The sequence below is a fragment of the Corvus cornix genome, chromosome 8 (genome assembly GCF_000738735.6).
Source record: "Corvus cornix cornix isolate S_Up_H32 chromosome 8, ASM73873v5, whole genome shotgun sequence".
In the NCBI taxonomy this organism is placed as follows: Eukaryota; Metazoa; Chordata; class Aves; order Passeriformes; family Corvidae; genus Corvus; species Corvus cornix.
In genome coordinates, this window is record NC_046338.1 from 652,577 (window position 1) to 669,235 (window position 16,659).

A 16,659-nucleotide genomic window follows, 5' to 3' on the forward strand; every position below is an offset into this window, starting at 1 on the left:
TGCAAGCGAGCTAAAAAGGCCGGATTTCTGCAGCGGTTGATATTCCGTCTGCAGCGCCTCGCCTCCCTCTATGCATCAGCTTCATCTGCACTTTCCAATTTCTGCCCGTTCTCGCTGTAATTCCCAGCGGCACTAATGAGGCTCCCAGGCAGGCAGCGCATCTCCAATCCAGCACTAAATTATATTAACGAAGCATATTTAGAATATTCGCAAATTGTTTGTCAAAGCTGCTGCTAAAAGATAAGGAACTGAAATCTCTGAATACAAATGACTCAATGTAGACTAATTCCAGGATATGATCATGATTTACATCAACACAGCCTCGACTTGCATGAGGTCGGATTCAATTTTTCTGAACAAGAGATAAATTGAACCTTTCGTAGGAATAAAAATAAAATGCATTTCAAGGTGATTTTTAAACTTAGTCCGTAAATTATTGGCCTGGAATCTTTATTGTGCATGTTTAACTTGCAGTCATTATGTAAATGCTTTCCTTATATAAATATTCATTACACAGCCCCATTATGTAAATCCAGCAAATCTCCCCACTCAGCGTAACAGGTCGGGCTGCGGGTTGTAATCTCCAAATCTGTATTGTGGAAATGTCACCCGAATAAATTGCAGGTATTACTTATTTTGTTCTGACATTTCCGAGCAAAGAGCAGCATCGATACTTTAGGAATGAAGGCAGAATGTTCAAGGATGAACTTCTGCCGGGGACCCCACTGCAGCGTTAGCTCTGCTGTGTCCCACCAACGCCTGGGCACAGCTCTGCTGGCAGCAGCAGCAACAGACACTCAGAAACCTTCTGATAAAATGTTCCTCCTTGCCAAAATTCAGGTGCCGTGCATCAAAATTCTTTTCCGCTTGGGTTTTGACAGAAGTTTCCCAAGGGGAGCTCCCACAGCTGTGGAAGGGACGGGATGGGATGGGATGGGATGGGATGGGATGGGATGGGATGCTCAGGGGATGCAGCGACAGCACACGGGGCAGTGGATTTGAGGTGAAGGAGGGTCAGTTTGGATCAGAGATCAGGATGGAATTCTTCCCTGGGAGACCCTGGCACAGGGTGCCCAGAGCAGCTGGGGCTGCCCCTGGATCCCTGGCAGTGCCCAAGGCCAGGCTGGACATTGGGGCTGGGAGCAGCCTGGGACAGTGGGAGGTGTCCCTGCCCATGGCTGGGGTGGTACTGAGTGGTCTTTAAGGTTCCTCCCAACCCAAACCATGCCAGGATTCTGGGATCCCTGGTTACTTCCAGTTTGATATTTTCCAGTTCTTCCCTGCTCTTTTGCCTTTTTCTCACAGTTTTATCTCCATCATTCCTGGTCAGCTATTTTCCCAAAACAGGAGGATGACCTGGATGTAGGGATACACCTGCATTTGGAGGAGCAGGGCTCCAGAAACTGCGAATAAAGGCAGATTTTCCCATGTGGAATGGAGTGGAAGGCAGGTCCCTGGCACCAGGACACTCGGCGTTCATTCCATCCTGATTCCAGAGAAGGGTGACACTGAAACACTTCCAGTATAACCCAACAAAAAAACACCAAAAAAGCCCTGTAAACACTGTCTAGCATGTGCAAAAGAACTGATTTTTCCCCACCACAGAGAAACACAGTGTTGGTGTTACACTGAGCCAGAAATTAGGCTGGGTTTAGACTCAACACATCCACGTGGTGACTCCTGTCCCTCTCCAGCACATTCCCTTTGCCACAGGCATGTGTGCAGGGGTGGGATGGGACTGCAGGGACTCCAGCGCCCATCCCCGTGCTCCTGGGCAGCCCTAAAGCTCTGGACATGAATTGCACTCCTGGATCAGCAGCTCAGCCTCAGCCCCACGATGGATTGGTGCAATCCATGTCCTGAGCACTCCGGAGCACAGGAAGGAGCCTCAGAGCTGATTCCATTCCATTGCGGACAAAAGGCAGTGCCTGGGCAGGCAGGACCCTTCCCAATCCCACCAGTGCAGAACATTCCTTCTCTGAGGGAGAAACAAAGAGGGATTTATAAAATTCTCCCCAAATGCCAAGAAACAAACACAGCTCAATCTGAGGCAGAGATTCGGCTCCTCCTGCCCAAGAGCTGCCGCCTCTGCGATGGAGCCACGCGTGACAGAAATGAGAAGGGCTTCGCTGAAGTGCAAGTGCTTCAAACCTGGATTTTCAGGCTGCAGATCCTGAACTGACGTGAATTATCATCAGATTCCCCGGGCTTTGTGTGTGTACAAAGGGCGAACTCTTAAAATGCTCCATCTCCTGCTTAAAGATGGTTTTAAAGCTGGAAGTTTTAGAAACAAGTTTCTGGCTTGTTTCTTTTTTCTTGCTAAAGCCCAACCACGGAGCAGATATTGCTGGGGAGGTTGTTTTTCCCCCCAGTTCCCCCCACTGATCAGTGAGGAGCTGCTCTGCTCCCACTTCCCCTTCACACAGAGAGGCTGCTCCAGAATTAATCGCGTTGTGTGAAGGATCTCACTGTCACACTGCCCTTTCCTGACCCTGCAATTCCAGGTGCAATTGGCAGGGGCTTCCACAGCCCGGCAGTGACCTCCTTCCTCAAGCTGCCTTGGCCCAGAGACCTCAAACCCAGGGATTATTTTCTCCTGGATCATGGAATCCTGGAATGGTTTGGGTTGGAGAGGGACCTCAAAGCCCACCGAGTGCCACCCCTGCCATGGCAGGGACACCTCCCACTGCCCCAGGCTGCTCCCAGCCCCAATGTCCAGCCTGGCCTTGGGCACTGCCAGGGATCCAGGGGCAGCCCCAGCTGCTCTGGGCACCCTGTGCCAGGGCCTGCCCACCCTCCCAGGGAACAATTCCCAGTTCCCAATCTCCCATCCATCCCTGCCCTCTGGCACTGGGAAGCCATTCCCAGTCGCTGTCCTGTCACTGGTTTCCACAGGAATTCCTCAATGCCAGCACATTCCACTGACAAATGCCAATTTAGAGCCCAGATTCCCTGGGGCTTTACAAAGCTTTGGTGTCCTGCTCCTGGGTGGGTTTTTAGGGAACACTCCTCCTCCTCCTGCCTTGCTGTGACCTCCCCATTCTCGGCCACCCGAGGCAGAGCTTGGCTCAAGGCTTGCAGCTCCGTGATGGGGACTTTGCACAAGCCCATAGCTCTGGATTTCCCCCTTGAACAGGGATTCCTGCTTCTCCCAGCCATCAGGAGCCAGGAGATGTCCCAGCCTGGTGGCCTGGCACAGCACCCTGCTAACACCCAGGGCACAGCACCAGGGCTTGGGCTGGGCTCAGCAGCTGGGCAGTGCCTGAGCTACACCCTGTGCCATGGAGAGCAGTGTTTCCTGGAAAACACCCCAAACCTGCATTCCCTGGGACGTGGGATGGCTCAGGTGGCCTCAGGCTCTTCCATCAGCCCTTTCCTGAGAATGGTGATGTTCATGGAGTGCTGCTGATGGCTTGGGTGGGTCAGTCCTTCCTGCAAGCACTCAGGGAGCTGAGGATTTTTATTAATATTTGATAGGAATTTAATGGCCCGGCTCGTTATCCTGGAGGGATTTTTCAGCTGATAAAGGCATAACTTGTCAGTAAATCAATGGTCCCTGGTATCAAACACGGGGCTGGCAGCTTCCCAAGAGCTCCAGGGGAGGTGGTGTGAAGTAAATGAGGGCATTAATTACCAGTTTAAAGACAGCAGAGCAAACAGCAGCACCCAATGGAAATGGCTGGGCAGGATTCCTCCCTCTGCCTTTGGATCAGCAATAAAATCACCTCCAAACTGACTTCCCAAACCACAGCTCTCCATGAAAAAGGCCACGTCTTCTGGGTTTGGGTTATGGGAATTCTGGCCTTCTCTTTTTAACAGGACTTGTAAGTACCGGCCTTGGGAGATTTGGCATTAGGACCCAGCTAAGGGATGTTCAGTGCCACGAGGCACCGCCCTGGGGTGAGGGGACATCACCCTGCAGCTGGGGGTTTCTGGGGGACACTCCTCAGGAAAATGCTGCTTTTATCAGGACCGTTTTAGAAGTTTGAGCATCCCTTCAGGAACAATTAAAGATATTCCTAGGAATCCTCAGGCCGTCTTAAAATGCCTTATAAAAAATATTCTCGTTAAAATACACTTCTCAGGAGAAGAATACTCCAACTAAGATGGTCACATAATTGGGGCTTTGTGAAGGAACTGAGGAACAAGAGTGAGATCAAAATCTTAGTGAGATACAAACTAAAACTGTCCAAAACTGTTGCACAGAAATGAACAGGACTTTTTTCTTTTTGACAATTCTATGATAAATGGAAAGTATTTCTTACTTTTCAATAAAAGTAGATGAACTCATTAATAACTCATAAAATGCAATCAAAATGAGAGTTTTAATACAGGCTGAGCTTATTCCTGCAGATATCAGTTCATTTTTACGTGAGAAACATTGCACTTTTGAATGAGCAGTGTGTGACTCTCGGGATATTTCAGAGCTTTAATGTTCAAACCCAACCCAACAGTTCCCCTTTTCCAGAGGCAGCCAAGCCCAGGCTGGCCCTGCTGGTGAGCACAGACCCAGGGAGGGGACAGCGGGTGGCAGAGCCCAGAATCCCAGACTGGGTGAGGCTGGAAGGGCCCACAGTGGCTCCTCTGGTGCCACCTCCCTGCTCCAGCGGGGTCATCCCAGAGCACAGGATTGAGTCCAGACAGGTCTGGAATATCCCCAGGGAGGAGACCCCACAGCCTCTCTGGGCTCTGCTCAGGGCTGGGCCCTGCCCAGGGCAGCAGTTCTGCCTCCTGTGCAGGGGGAACTTTTCCTCGTGTCCTACAGAGTGTCTCACTGCATTTGATGAATATTCCCTTCAATTCCCAATAATTCTCCTGTTTCAGCCCTATCTTTCCCCTCCACACCAGCAGTGCTCACCAGGCCCTTCCTGGTGTGTGTTAGTGAGTGCTGCCGTGCCCAGAGATGTGCTGGGAGAGCTGCTGTGGGACCCTTGCACACTTTGAAACATGAATCCATGTGCGGACACACAAATCAATTCACCCCTTGATGGCCAGGACATAACAGTTCTGCCTTGTCCCCACTGCCCACCCTGGGCTTTTCCAGAGCTTGAAAGCCACAGTTATTAACAGCCAATTAAAGGCTTTCAGGCTGGGAAAACACTTCTAGCAAGTCTTTTAAATCCTCAGGCCTATAATTTCCAGCATCTGTGGTCATGGCTGCTGTGAGCTGCTGTGCTAAAATAATAATTACATGTAACTTTTTGGGGTTTGTGGTGCAGTGAGCACCTTGTGAGGAACGCAAACCCATTAACTGGCCATTCCCTGGGGCACACTGCTGGGAAGGAGTGGGAGGATAACTCGGGAGCAGGGAGCAGTTTCCATGTGAGGGATATCCAACACTCCCTGCCAGGTGGGAACCGAGGCAGGGAAAGGCTGCGAGGTGCTGGGATTTCAGGAGCTGTGGCAGTGCCTGTGCTGGCTGTGCCCCGTGTCAGGGGGGGATAAATGAGCTGTTGAGCTGGGTCAGTGCTCCTGGCCGTGAGCAATTCCTGGTGGGCGACAGGGCACGGAGCAGGCACGGACACCTGCATTGCTGTTTGGTTCTCTGTCCTCTCCCACCAGGTCTGTGCCTGCTCTGGGAATCACTCACGGGCTGTCCTCGCTCCTGTGTGACACAGCAAACGGCGAGATCCCATTCCTTTGGGTCCTGTGGCCAAGGAGAGCTGTTCATGTTTAATTAATGAGTGGCTTTGGTCCCTGCAGCTGGCCCTGACCGCTGGCTTTGCTCCGTCCTGCAGGGGCAGGGCTCTGCCTGGCTGCAAACCATCAGCACTCAGGGGTGCTGCAGCTTTGGAGGCGGGAATGGTGGAGTCCCAGGCTGGTTTGGGATTTAAAGCTCCTCTTGTTCCCATGGGTAGGGACACCTTCCACTGTCCCAGGCTGCTCCAAGCCCTGTCCAGCCTGGCCTTGGACACTGCCAGGGATCCAGGGGCAGCTACAGCTGCTCTGCTCTGCTCTGTGACACCCATCAAGTGCAAATTACTCTCATATATCTGGAAGTTGTTGAGCTTCACTTTGGAGATGGGTTGGGAGAGAACCTTTGGTCACCCCCAGGAGTTTGAGGGGATTTCAGCTCACCTTGGAGTTGGAGTTCCTGGGTGGAGGCTGCAGTGGCTCCAGCTTCCCTTGGGTGTGTGTTAAACTCTCAGGCTGCTGTGCAGATGTTGAATTTCAGGTGTTCTGTGCTCAGCCTGCAGTAATTCCTTTCTGTGATTATTTCATTTCAGCCAAGCCCTTTGAGAGCGGGCAGTACCTGGACATCTACGGAATTACGAGAGACCAGGCTGGGGAATACGAGTGCAGTGCAGAAAACGATGTCTCAGTCCCGGACGTGAAAAAAGTAAAAGTCACAGTAAACTGTAAGTCCCATTGTTTGTTATTCCCTCAGTGTGGTGGAGAAGCGGCAGAGAAGGAAAGTCTGGAGCAGCAAACTGGAGCTGCTGGGTTTGTCCCAGTGGCAGAGGGAGCTGTGCTGTGTGGTGTCACCTGGGTGTCACCAAGGAGGGCACAGCAAGGTGCAAGCTGTCCTTTCTGGGTCATTATCTGAGCGGGTTCTGGAGGCTGCTGTGGATGTTGGGCTGAGCCCTTCCTGGTTTATCTTGTCACGGTGGTGCTGTAGGTGATGTAAGGAGATGAGAAACTCTGGGTCATTAGACAGGGGCTGATGTCCATGGAAGTGTGAACTGTTCTCAGAGGAGGCAGCAGGGCGTTCATGCAGTCCCCACTGGAGGCAGGGGGGACCCTGCTGCGTGGTGGGTGACACCAGGAGCCACCTGGTACCTGTCCCTACAGCCTGTCTGGTCTGACCAGGTGGGATTTTCACACCAAGGAGGTGTTCTCAGCTTGGGTCTAAATCTGCTTTAGCACTCAGCGTGATGTAAAATATTCTTTTTCCCTCCAACATGTGAGAAAAAACAGGCAAGACAATGTGAATAATATCTCTTGTTCATTCTAACAATTTTCTTCGGTTAACTTCAATTACCCAGTTTGTAATTGGTTTCTGGTTTCGGAGTTGCTGTGGCAGCTTTATTGGTCACAAATACGAGATGTCAGCATTTTTTGTCCCCCAGAGACCTTGTCCCAGTTGCTGTGGGCAGCAAAGCCCCTCATCCCCCGTCACTGTGGGGCCACTACTGTCACCCAGGTGTTCAGGGGTGTTCACTGCTGCCCAGACTGTTCCCGTTTACGTGGCACCAGGGTTCCTTGGGCACGTGGGGACAATGCAGTGGCATTTCTGGAGCAGCTGGATCGTGCTCTGGGTGCCAGGGCAGTGCCCTGTGCCGGGTGATGCTGCTGCAGGGCCCAGCCTCAGTGTGATGGGCAGCGACCCTCGGCCACAAGGACGGACCTGGCCTGTGGAGCAGCTCAGGAGGCTCCCGCAGGCTCTGGGGCTGCTCTCGCTGCTGCTTTGCCCTCCCTGATGTGTCTCCACCTCCCTCAGCTTTTCTGGATTCCTGAAAACCGGCAGTGCTTGGAAAACGTGCGGGAGGGAAACCCACACTGGCTGGTGCTGGGGGGAACGAGGGCACTCTCTTTTTGTGCAGTAGGTTCTTCCTTCAAAATACCTTGTGCAGACCTTGCCCAGGCCTGCCCTGGGTGGTTTGGGGTGACACCTCCACAGGAGCTGTGCTTCCAGATGGTCTGTGGTGTCACATAAGCACAGGGAGCTTCCAAACAGGGAGCCCAGCCTGGTTTTAGCCAAACAAACACTGCCTGTGTTATTTCATATCAGGGGTTTTAATAAGGGAGAGAGCAGCTGACAGAGAAAGGGAGAAGGCTCAGCCTGCTCAGAGGTGTTTGTGATCTTTTTCTCATTTAAAAACCCCAGTGGATGTGGTAAACTTAAGGACTCTCTCTTGCCTTCCAAGTCAGCCTAGCCAGGCCCAAGTCCCAGCCTGGATCAGAGCTGTGCTGAGGGATGTGCAGGCTCAGGAAGGGGAGCAAAGGGGAATTGTCTGTGGTGAAGGACGTGCAGGCTCTGGAGGTCCCGTTCCTCTCTGCCTCAAGCGAGGGGTGCTCAGGCCTGACTGTGGCACTCGGTGTGAGGCACTTTGTGAGCAGCTCAAACATGTCCTGGGCTGCTCAGCCAGCGGGCTTGGTGATGCTGGCTGCAGCCTCACCCTGACAAATAAAGTGTCAAAACTAAAGTCATAAAGCTGCTCCTTGTCCCAGCGCAGCCACCAGGGCCAAGCTGGGAGTGTCCTCAGCCATACCATGGATGTACTGGTACCATGTCAGATTCAGGCAAACTTCTAAGTCTGCACTACGAATATGCAGAGTATTTTAATTTTTTTTAAAATACTTCTCACAGCTCCAGAAGGAGGGGTGGGAATCTCATGGAAGCAGTGTAAGCTGAGCTGTGGCTGCAGCTGTAACAGTGTGCGCATGGCTGGTTTGTCACAGTCAGCTCATTGCCCACACAGCCCCGCGGGGCTGGGGATGTGTCCCCAACAGCTGAGCACGGAGCAGGAGCTCTGTCAACATCTGCCTACAGTCACTATTTGGAAGGAATTTATAGCAAGTTTATTTTCAAGTTAAAATCTGGAAAGCTCTCAATGAAAGAAATAAAAAAGGGAAGAAGCCCTCAGGTCCCCTGGCTGGGCAGTTTCCTTTGTCAAATGTTCTTCAGTCCTGTTTCTTCTTTAAAGATACCTATTAGTTTCCATAGCAAACTGGTAAGAGCAAGGCTTTCTCCCCGGAAATTTCATCCTTTTATTTGGTGCCTGTGGACATGGGTCAGCGGTGGCTTTGGCAGTGCTGGGGGAAGGTTGGACTCCCTGTTCTTGGAGGGCTTTTCCAAGCTAAACAATTCTGTGATTTCTTTTCCTCTGCTGCTGCTCTCACCCACTCCTGGTGTCAATCCGTGCTTCCTCTCCTGGTGTGGGGAAGTTCTGCTCCTTTCCCAGGTCCCTCCACTGTGCCTTTAATGCCACTGAGTTGTGACTGAGCTCCTCCGTGAGCGTCACTCAGGCTGTGACCCACCTGTCCTCCTTCGGTCTCACAGGGACCTTGGCATTCCAAAAAACGTCCATTGCCTTTCCCACGTGGAGCATTTATGTGGGAAATTCTCCTGGCAGTAACGTGTGTGGCTTGTGTTCCAAACCAAGGCCGGGCTGGCCGGGGCCTGGAGCAGCCTGGGGCAGGGGTTAACGCTGCTCTGACAGCCCCTAACAGTGCCCCACGTTATTAAAGGGGCGTTCTCTGCTGCAGCCCTGGGAGCTGCAATAAATCAGGGCTCTGTTGCTCCCAGGTAATAGAAGGCATCCACGAGCCCTGAGCGGTTCCAGAGGGTACAGGCAGAATTTGGGACGTGGATATTCGTGGCACGGAGCGGCTGCTCAGCCATCCAGGCAGAGACAAGAGAATTACCAGGTTTAAATTACTTTGTGAAATTCAAGTTTCTTGGCTGGGCATCTTCCAGCCCTCCGTATACACGGAGCTCCCGGCCCACGTTACGGCTCTAATGACTTACAGGGGGTTTCATTCTACTGCTGGATATGCCATAATCTATATCTTCTACCTAATTTATGTCTGTCCCCCCTAATTTCCCTTTGAAAAATGGTGGCCTGAGAATCTGCCTGAATTCCAGAAGGATGGGGGGTAAGAAAAAGAAAAAACCCATTGAAGCTTCTGGTTGGTGCTGAAAGAATACTCCACCAAATCAAGTTAAAATAGATAAGACGTAATCCAATTTCATTTCACAAGTAAATCCTATTAGCATTTTCCATTACATTTTGTAAAGCAAATACTGATTTATAGATTATAATATTGAACCCTGCTTTGAATGAACCAGTGTGTGGATTTAATGTGTCATCTGAAAGCTGGTCTGAAACTCTCCATGTGCTACTGTCACTGCACTCCTTCTCTCCTGCACTATTACTGTCATGCTTAAAAAATCTTAAAGGCAGCTGCTAAATCCTAGAATTTCCAGTAGAGCTGAGGCCACAGAACAAGGATGAGGAATGGGATGTGTGCATCAGGAAACTGGCATTTATTTGCATTTACTCCAAACTGTCAGCTGTCTAAGTAAATAGAAAATGTGGATTTAAAGTGGAGTGCTATTGTGGAATTCCCTTTTTTTTAGGGTAATACATGCTAAGGGTCAGTTTTCCTGTAATTGTACCTTGGACAGCTCCGGTAGAGCTGGAGCTCTCAGACTTGACTGAATCAAGATCCGGTGGCTTTGGGGAGGGAAAGGACATTCAGCTGGAGTTAAAATAATTTAATAATTTAATTTCAGGCTGCACACTGCAGGCTGGGTTGGGGGTACTCACTGGGGAGGTGACAGTGAGAGCTCCTGTGCTGAGGGTCCCAGCTGGCACCGGGCAGTGCCACTGTGCTCTGCCCTGTGGGCTCTGCTGGCCTGGATGTCGGGGTGCTCCTGGCAGCACAGGAGGGAGGACAGGCCCTCATTCCAGGGCCAGAACTCCCAGGCAGGTTTTTGGCATGGGTTACTTTGCAGGAAATGATGTCTCATGCAGCCCAGGCTCCACCTGCAGCGGTTCTGCCTCCCTGTGCCACAGAGCACAGAGCTCACCTGCCGGGTTCTGTGGGCAGTGAGTACAAAGAAAACTCAAAATAGTGCAGACACTGAGCCACGTCTGCCTGCAGCACCATCTCTGCGTGCTCTGCTCCATCAGGCCTTGAAAGCCTTGAGGGAAGGGAGTGGGAGTGGATCTGTTCTCTGCAGCGGGTCAGGATGGACAACAGGAGGAATTTCTTCACAGAAAGGGTTTTTAAGCATTGGCAGGGGTTGCCCAGGGAGGTTTGGAGTGCCCATCCATGGAGGAGTCCAAGGAAGGGCTGGAGGTGGCACTCAGGGCTCTGGGCTGGGGACAAGGCAGGGATCGGGCACAGCTTGGACTTCACGATCCTGGAGGGCTTTTCCAGCCTCAGGGATTCTGTAATTCCATAGGCCTGGCTCTGGGGCACTTCCCTGTGACAGTGGGACATTCAGGCGGTGTGAGGTTCCCCCAGCAACTGCGGTCACCCTCTGCAGAGCGTCCATCTCAGCTGCTTGCTGGATCCATCCAGAGGGTGACTCGAGTGTTGAACTCATTTCTGGGTGGTTGAACTCATTCCTGGGTGGTTTTGTCCAGTTTTCAGGCCACTTTTTCCATTTCCCTGGATGATTTCAGGGTTCTCATCTCCAGTTACGGTGTTAATGAACCCTCACCCAGCAGCAGGCCCAGGACTGGTGTCCAAGTGAGCAGATGGGAGCAGACCAGGAGCAGAGTCTTGCAGGCACCGTGTGCTCGCCTGAAGGCAGATTTTAGCCCAGCTCAGCTGGTTTGTGCCTGGGAGCCGTGGTCAAACACAGCTGCTGCCATCCCCTGCTCCGGGCAGGAACTGCTGACCTGCCACAGTCCTTTCCTAACCAACCTGCTCATCTCCTCATCATCTTCCACACCTCTGATTGCTTGAACAGCATTTCCATGGGCATTGGAGAGAAATGGGCTGTGTGTCATTCCCTGGCTCCTCCTGTGCTCTCCTTGCCTGAAAAAGCTTCACCCAGGCTGTGGTTGGTGCTCAGGGCTTACACTGCAGCCCTGCAATTGCGTAATTCAGCCCTTTAATGAGTTTTTGAAGCTCATTGGGCTGATTTGGTTTGTATCAGTTTGGTTTATCCAAGTACTCACTGCATTATTTTTTCCTTGTCTTAACCTGAAATACAAAACAAAATATTAGGGTCACTGACTTGGTGAAATCTTGTGTTTGGAATGATTCTGTCCCAAGCCTGGCAGAGTTCAAGAGTTTGGACAATGCTCTTGGGCACAGGGGGCACAGTGACTTGTGGGGGTGTCCTGTGCAGGGCTGAGGGCTGGATTCCATGATCCTCATGGATCCCTTCCAGCTCAGCACATTCTGTCATTTAATCCTTTCCTTTTCATGCATGTGTTTTGTGTTCTTCAGCAAACCATCTAAATTTGAGGCTTGGGGGCTTTATTCCCAACTTTATCAAGTTTTCCTGTGCCTCTGGGCCCTGGGTCGGTGTGCTCAGAGCAGGTTCCACGTTCCCTGGGTTATGGCCCTGCTCAAGTCGGGAGCAGAGGGACCCTGGAAGGACATCCCAGTCCTTCCCTGGGTTTTCAGCCAGCCCAGTGCCATTCCTGTGGCCTCTGGGGAGTGTGTTCCAAAGGCTGTGTGGGATCCTGTGCCCTTCCCGCTGGGATGCTTTGATAAGGAATTTCAGGCAGTGGGGTTTTTTTGGTGCAGGAATGTGTGAGTTCCTTGTGAGGAATTTTAAGTGGGGTGTTCGTTTTCGCTTGGCCAGGCCGGTTGTGCAGAACAGCTCCCCTCATTAGCATTTCTCCCCTCATTAGCATTTCTTCGAAGGCTCCTCGCTGTTGCTATGGTGCTTTGCATAATATTATGGATAATACTCCGATTTTACTTTGAAATCAGACATCCTGTACAAGCCACGCTGGCCTAATTATATCTGTAACCTTAAATCTCCTGGGGAAAAACACTGCAGGACTTCAGGGCTTGGTGGGGCTGCCAATACCTGGACATGTCGCTGTGGCTCTGTTTTCCCAGGAAGTGTCCTGTGTGAACCATCCCTGACCTAGGATCAGCATTTCCTTGGCAAGGTTTTGAGTTTGGCTTCAAGAAGGAAAATTGCCTCCGTTAAATTCTTAAATATGAAGACAAAGCCCACATATTTTCTGGAGGTCTCAGTCCTCCTCTTGCTTTGGCACCAAGTATAAAATTGCTCAGAGCAATTTAACTTTAATTTCCACTTTCCTCTAATGAAAGAGAGGGGAGGAGAGGGCTTCTCTTGAAGCAGTAGTCAATAACTCTGATTCTTTCAGTTTTTAATAGCTCCCAATTTGCAGCTCCATCTTTGTATCCCTGACTGAGTTTAGGATTTGGGGTTAAGGTCAGCATTGGCTTTAGGAGCTGAGTTTCACTATCAGGGGGTTTCACTGCTTTGGAAAAACACATTTTCCTCAGTTCTCAGGTTGGCATTCCAAAAGGCGATTTTGGCCTCTAAGTGGCACTGGGGACTCCTGGAAATCTGACTCCTGGCTCATGTTTGGTTCTTTTCATGGCCCGGTGGGGTTCAGTGCCCTGTGGGGTTTGCAGGACGTGCCCTGCTCTGTGTGATGCCCTCGGTCTGGGATGTGTGGGTGATGTTGGTGATGCTGGGGCAGAGTCCCCAGGCTCCAGCTGTGCCCCTGGCCTATGCCAGCTGTGCCCAGGGCACGGCTCCAGCCTGCCCTGTGTGCCATGAAAGTTCAGATTTTCTGTGGGAAGGCAGCTGTGAGGATCCCCTTTTGGTTTGGGATTCATTCCCCGAGGTCCAGCAGCTGCAGACGTGGGGAATGGAGTGTCCTCCCTTCGCTTCTTTGCATCCAGAAACGTTTGCAAGAGACCACAGCTGGAGTTGTGCTGATGTTCTGAGTGGGGACAACAGTCCTGCTCCGTGACACGCTGCTGGGGACTGGGCATGGGCTTCTGCAAGGATGCACTGGACGTTTGCAATGTGGTCAGGCCAGGAGCTTGTGGAGATGCTTTTATCGTCCCAGCCAGCCCAGCTCCTGGCTCGTTCCTCCTGCTGCTGTTCGATATTAACCTGATTCTGCAGATGGGCTTCTCTGTGGTACAGCTGCTCCAGCCCGGCCGTGAGAACTCTCAAATTTGAGATACTGCTTCAATTAAAGAGTCTGGGGGAGGCTGTCAGAGCAGTGATGGAGGGGACAGATTTCCTGCAGCACAGCACACGCAGCTGAGAGGAGGGAAAAAACAGGACTTGGTTTCTGTATCTGTGGGTTCAGTGTGTGAGGACACAAAGCTGCCCACTGGGCTGAAGGAGGTGAGGGGACAGCACGGCCCTTGTGGAAATTTGGATCATGGTTCAAATCAGGGACAGCACAGCTGGGTTTGGGTGGAGCCATCAGGCAAGGGCTGCCAGCAAAATATTTCAGGTGAAACCAGTGCAAATAAAAGGTTTGTGTTGGGGGTTTTTTACATAAGATAAAGGCCTTCTGCTGTCCTATAAATTGGAGGTTTTGATCGTGCACAATGTCATCAGTTGGGGTTTTTTTGCTTTTTGGGTTTTATCTTGTTACTTTTGGTCACCAGTAGGACTCAATTCTTATTTAGCTAATTTGCAAGCTGGTCTCATCACTGAGAACTTGTCTGAGTTATGTGATGTCCTCTCTCATAGCAACACTTACTGACAAACAGCTTACACCAATTCAATCAAAACTGGTGTGGCAATTAAAGCCACCTCTGTTGGTTGGGTGGGGAAAGAATGATGCTGCTTTGAGGAAAATCTTTCCCTTCTCTGGTGGAGAAATAATCCTCTTGTGAAGTAATGGTTGTCATTTTATGTCCTCCCTGTGTTTTTATTAACATTTCAGAAGTCAGATTAAAACAATATAGTTCACATTTGTGACTCGAGTGCAATTTGGCTCCTAAATTAATATCGATTTCTTTTGGGGGGGTGATGATTTGTGCAGAGGTTCTGCAAACTCTGTGTGGTTCCTGCAGATCCCTGACAAACACCTCTCCTGTGGGAGCGTGACAGAACTGATGATGATGTTCCTGCTCGGAGATGGTGGCATTTGTGCTAACACAGCACATAATCAGGGCTTTGGCTACGCCAAACGAGCGCTGCTGCTGAAGGAGCTGCGGCATTAGCGCTCAAGATCTCTCTCCAGCAGATAAGGAGGATGCTTTTCATCTTCCCAAAGAAATTCTCTGCTTCGCTCTGCCAAGAGGTGTTGATTGGGAGGGAGCGGTGCCAGGGGGGTGGTGCAGGTCTGCCAGGGGCAGCGAGGGCTGCCCTCCAGCAGGGTCCCAGGCTGCCCAGCAGGGTCCCAGGCTGCCCAGTAGGGTCCCAGGCTGCCCAGCAGGGTCCCAGGCTGCCCTCCAGCAGGGTCCCAGGCTGCCCAGGGCACGGGGGCTGCAGAACCAGGGTTCAGCCTGGCTGCTTCCATGGGCAAGGAGCTGGTACTGCAGCGTAACACCAGCACTGCTGCTGCAAAGGCAGATGAGGAGCTGCGGCCACAGGAACCCCCTGAGGTTCTCTCCTCGCTGTGTTAGAGCGTCTCCAGCTCTGAGCTGTGAACCACATTGCAAAGCCAGGTTAGGCAGGGGAGGTTTAGGTTGAATATTAGGGAATATTTCTGCATGGAAAGGGTGGTCAGGCCTTGGCAGGGGCTGCCCAGGGAGGTTTGGAGTGCTCATCCCTGGAGGTGTCCAAGGAAGGGCCGGAGGTGGCACTCAGGGCTCTGGGCTGGGGACAAGGGGGGCATCGGGCACAGCTTGGGCTCGGTGATCCTGGAGGGCTTTTCCAACCTGATTCTGTGAAATAATGGAGCAGCCATGACACACGACCCTAAAATTGGTGGGAAATACTGTAATCAATACATTGTTGCTGGTTTTTACAACAGCACCGTGTGAAGCTCTCAGGCCATTGTTGGTGAAAGTGTGGAAGCAGCCCATGAATCTGTGGGCAGAAAAATTCATGAAAGGGTTTTTAATAGTTTTTATCTACTGTTCTACTCTTGCTGTCATTTTGAAGTCAAAGGAAGGTTCCAATACAATTCTGGACACCTCTGTGCATCCACGTCTTCTGAAGACTTTCTTGCATCTTCTGGCCTCAGGGGCAGCAGGAATGTGCTCCTCTCCATGGATTTGGCTCTCTAGAGGGTCAGTAGCTCCCCTCATCTTCAGAGGTGCTAAAATCTCCCATCTGTGGGTGGATGTTAAAGCCCCAAGCTGACGGCTGCGGAGCCAGGGAGTGGCTGAGGAGAGGCTGTCCTGGGGAGCCAGTCCTGCTTGGGGCGGGGGCCTTTTCCCACCGCCAGCTCTCCAGCCTCCAGGTGATCCCACTTTAAACACCAGCGAAATACAGTTCAGGAAAATTGAAGCTTTAATAGAAGATGAGTCATCTCTAAAGAGCTGCTGCGTTTGAAGCAGCAATTTGGAGCAGAGCTGTGTGAGACTCCGGGCTAGAGCCAAAATTAATGGAGAGCTCTTGAGCTTCCAGGAGTGTTCCCTCGCCCAGATCACTCTTCAGCAAAAACAATTACTTAAAATACTTACTGATAGTCAACACACTGTAAAGCAATCTTTCTCCTGTAATTGCATTGTTCCTGGTTGCTGTGGGGCTGAGGCCTCCCTGTCCCTTCCAGAGCCTTTGAGGTGATGGTCAGAGGGGTTTGAGTGCAGCTGCTGACACCAGCTGGGGTCACAAAAAGCCAGGCCTGAGCAGTGTGTCAGCCTTGTGCGTGTGACTCTCCATCCCCTGGGGTTTTTTCATGGTTTTTATCCCAGTCATTGCAGTTTGAAATGGTTCTGCACTAGGAGTGTGCTGTAATGATATTATTACAACCTGATTTCTCCTGGTGACAGGGCTGAGGTTCAAATACCTCCTGTGGTGGCAGGGCTGTGTGGAGGCAGCAGATGGGAGCTACAGGAGCCTCAAGAAGTCCTCAGTGCTGTGGATGCAAAAGACAGGAAAAACTGCCAGCATCACTCCTCAGGCATTATAATCCATAAAGCTGCTGCTCTTCATCCCTTCTGCTCTTCTCAAATAAAACCAAACTGTTGTGAGGCTGAAGTGACCTTTCCTGCACCTTGGAGCTGCAGAGCAAACACAAGGCTCTGTGATGGAACTTGGTGCCTCCAGGCATGGACCACATTGTT

The 16,659-nt window shown here is 51.4% G+C and overlaps 1 protein-coding gene across 4 annotated transcripts in view; it reads left to right on the plus strand.

Moving 5' to 3' along the window:
- Positions 1-16,659, plus strand: part of NEGR1 (neuronal growth regulator 1) — a 191,288-nt gene that overhangs the window by 115,173 nt on the left and 59,456 nt on the right. For all 4 annotated transcript variants that reach the window (XM_019291630.3, XM_039556362.1, XM_039556365.1 and 1 more), the window contains exon 4: positions 6,228-6,359. In XM_019291630.3, the coding sequence (XP_019147175.1) occupies positions 6,228-6,359 (132 nt within the window). The remainder of the gene's footprint in view (positions 1-6,227; positions 6,360-16,659) is intronic.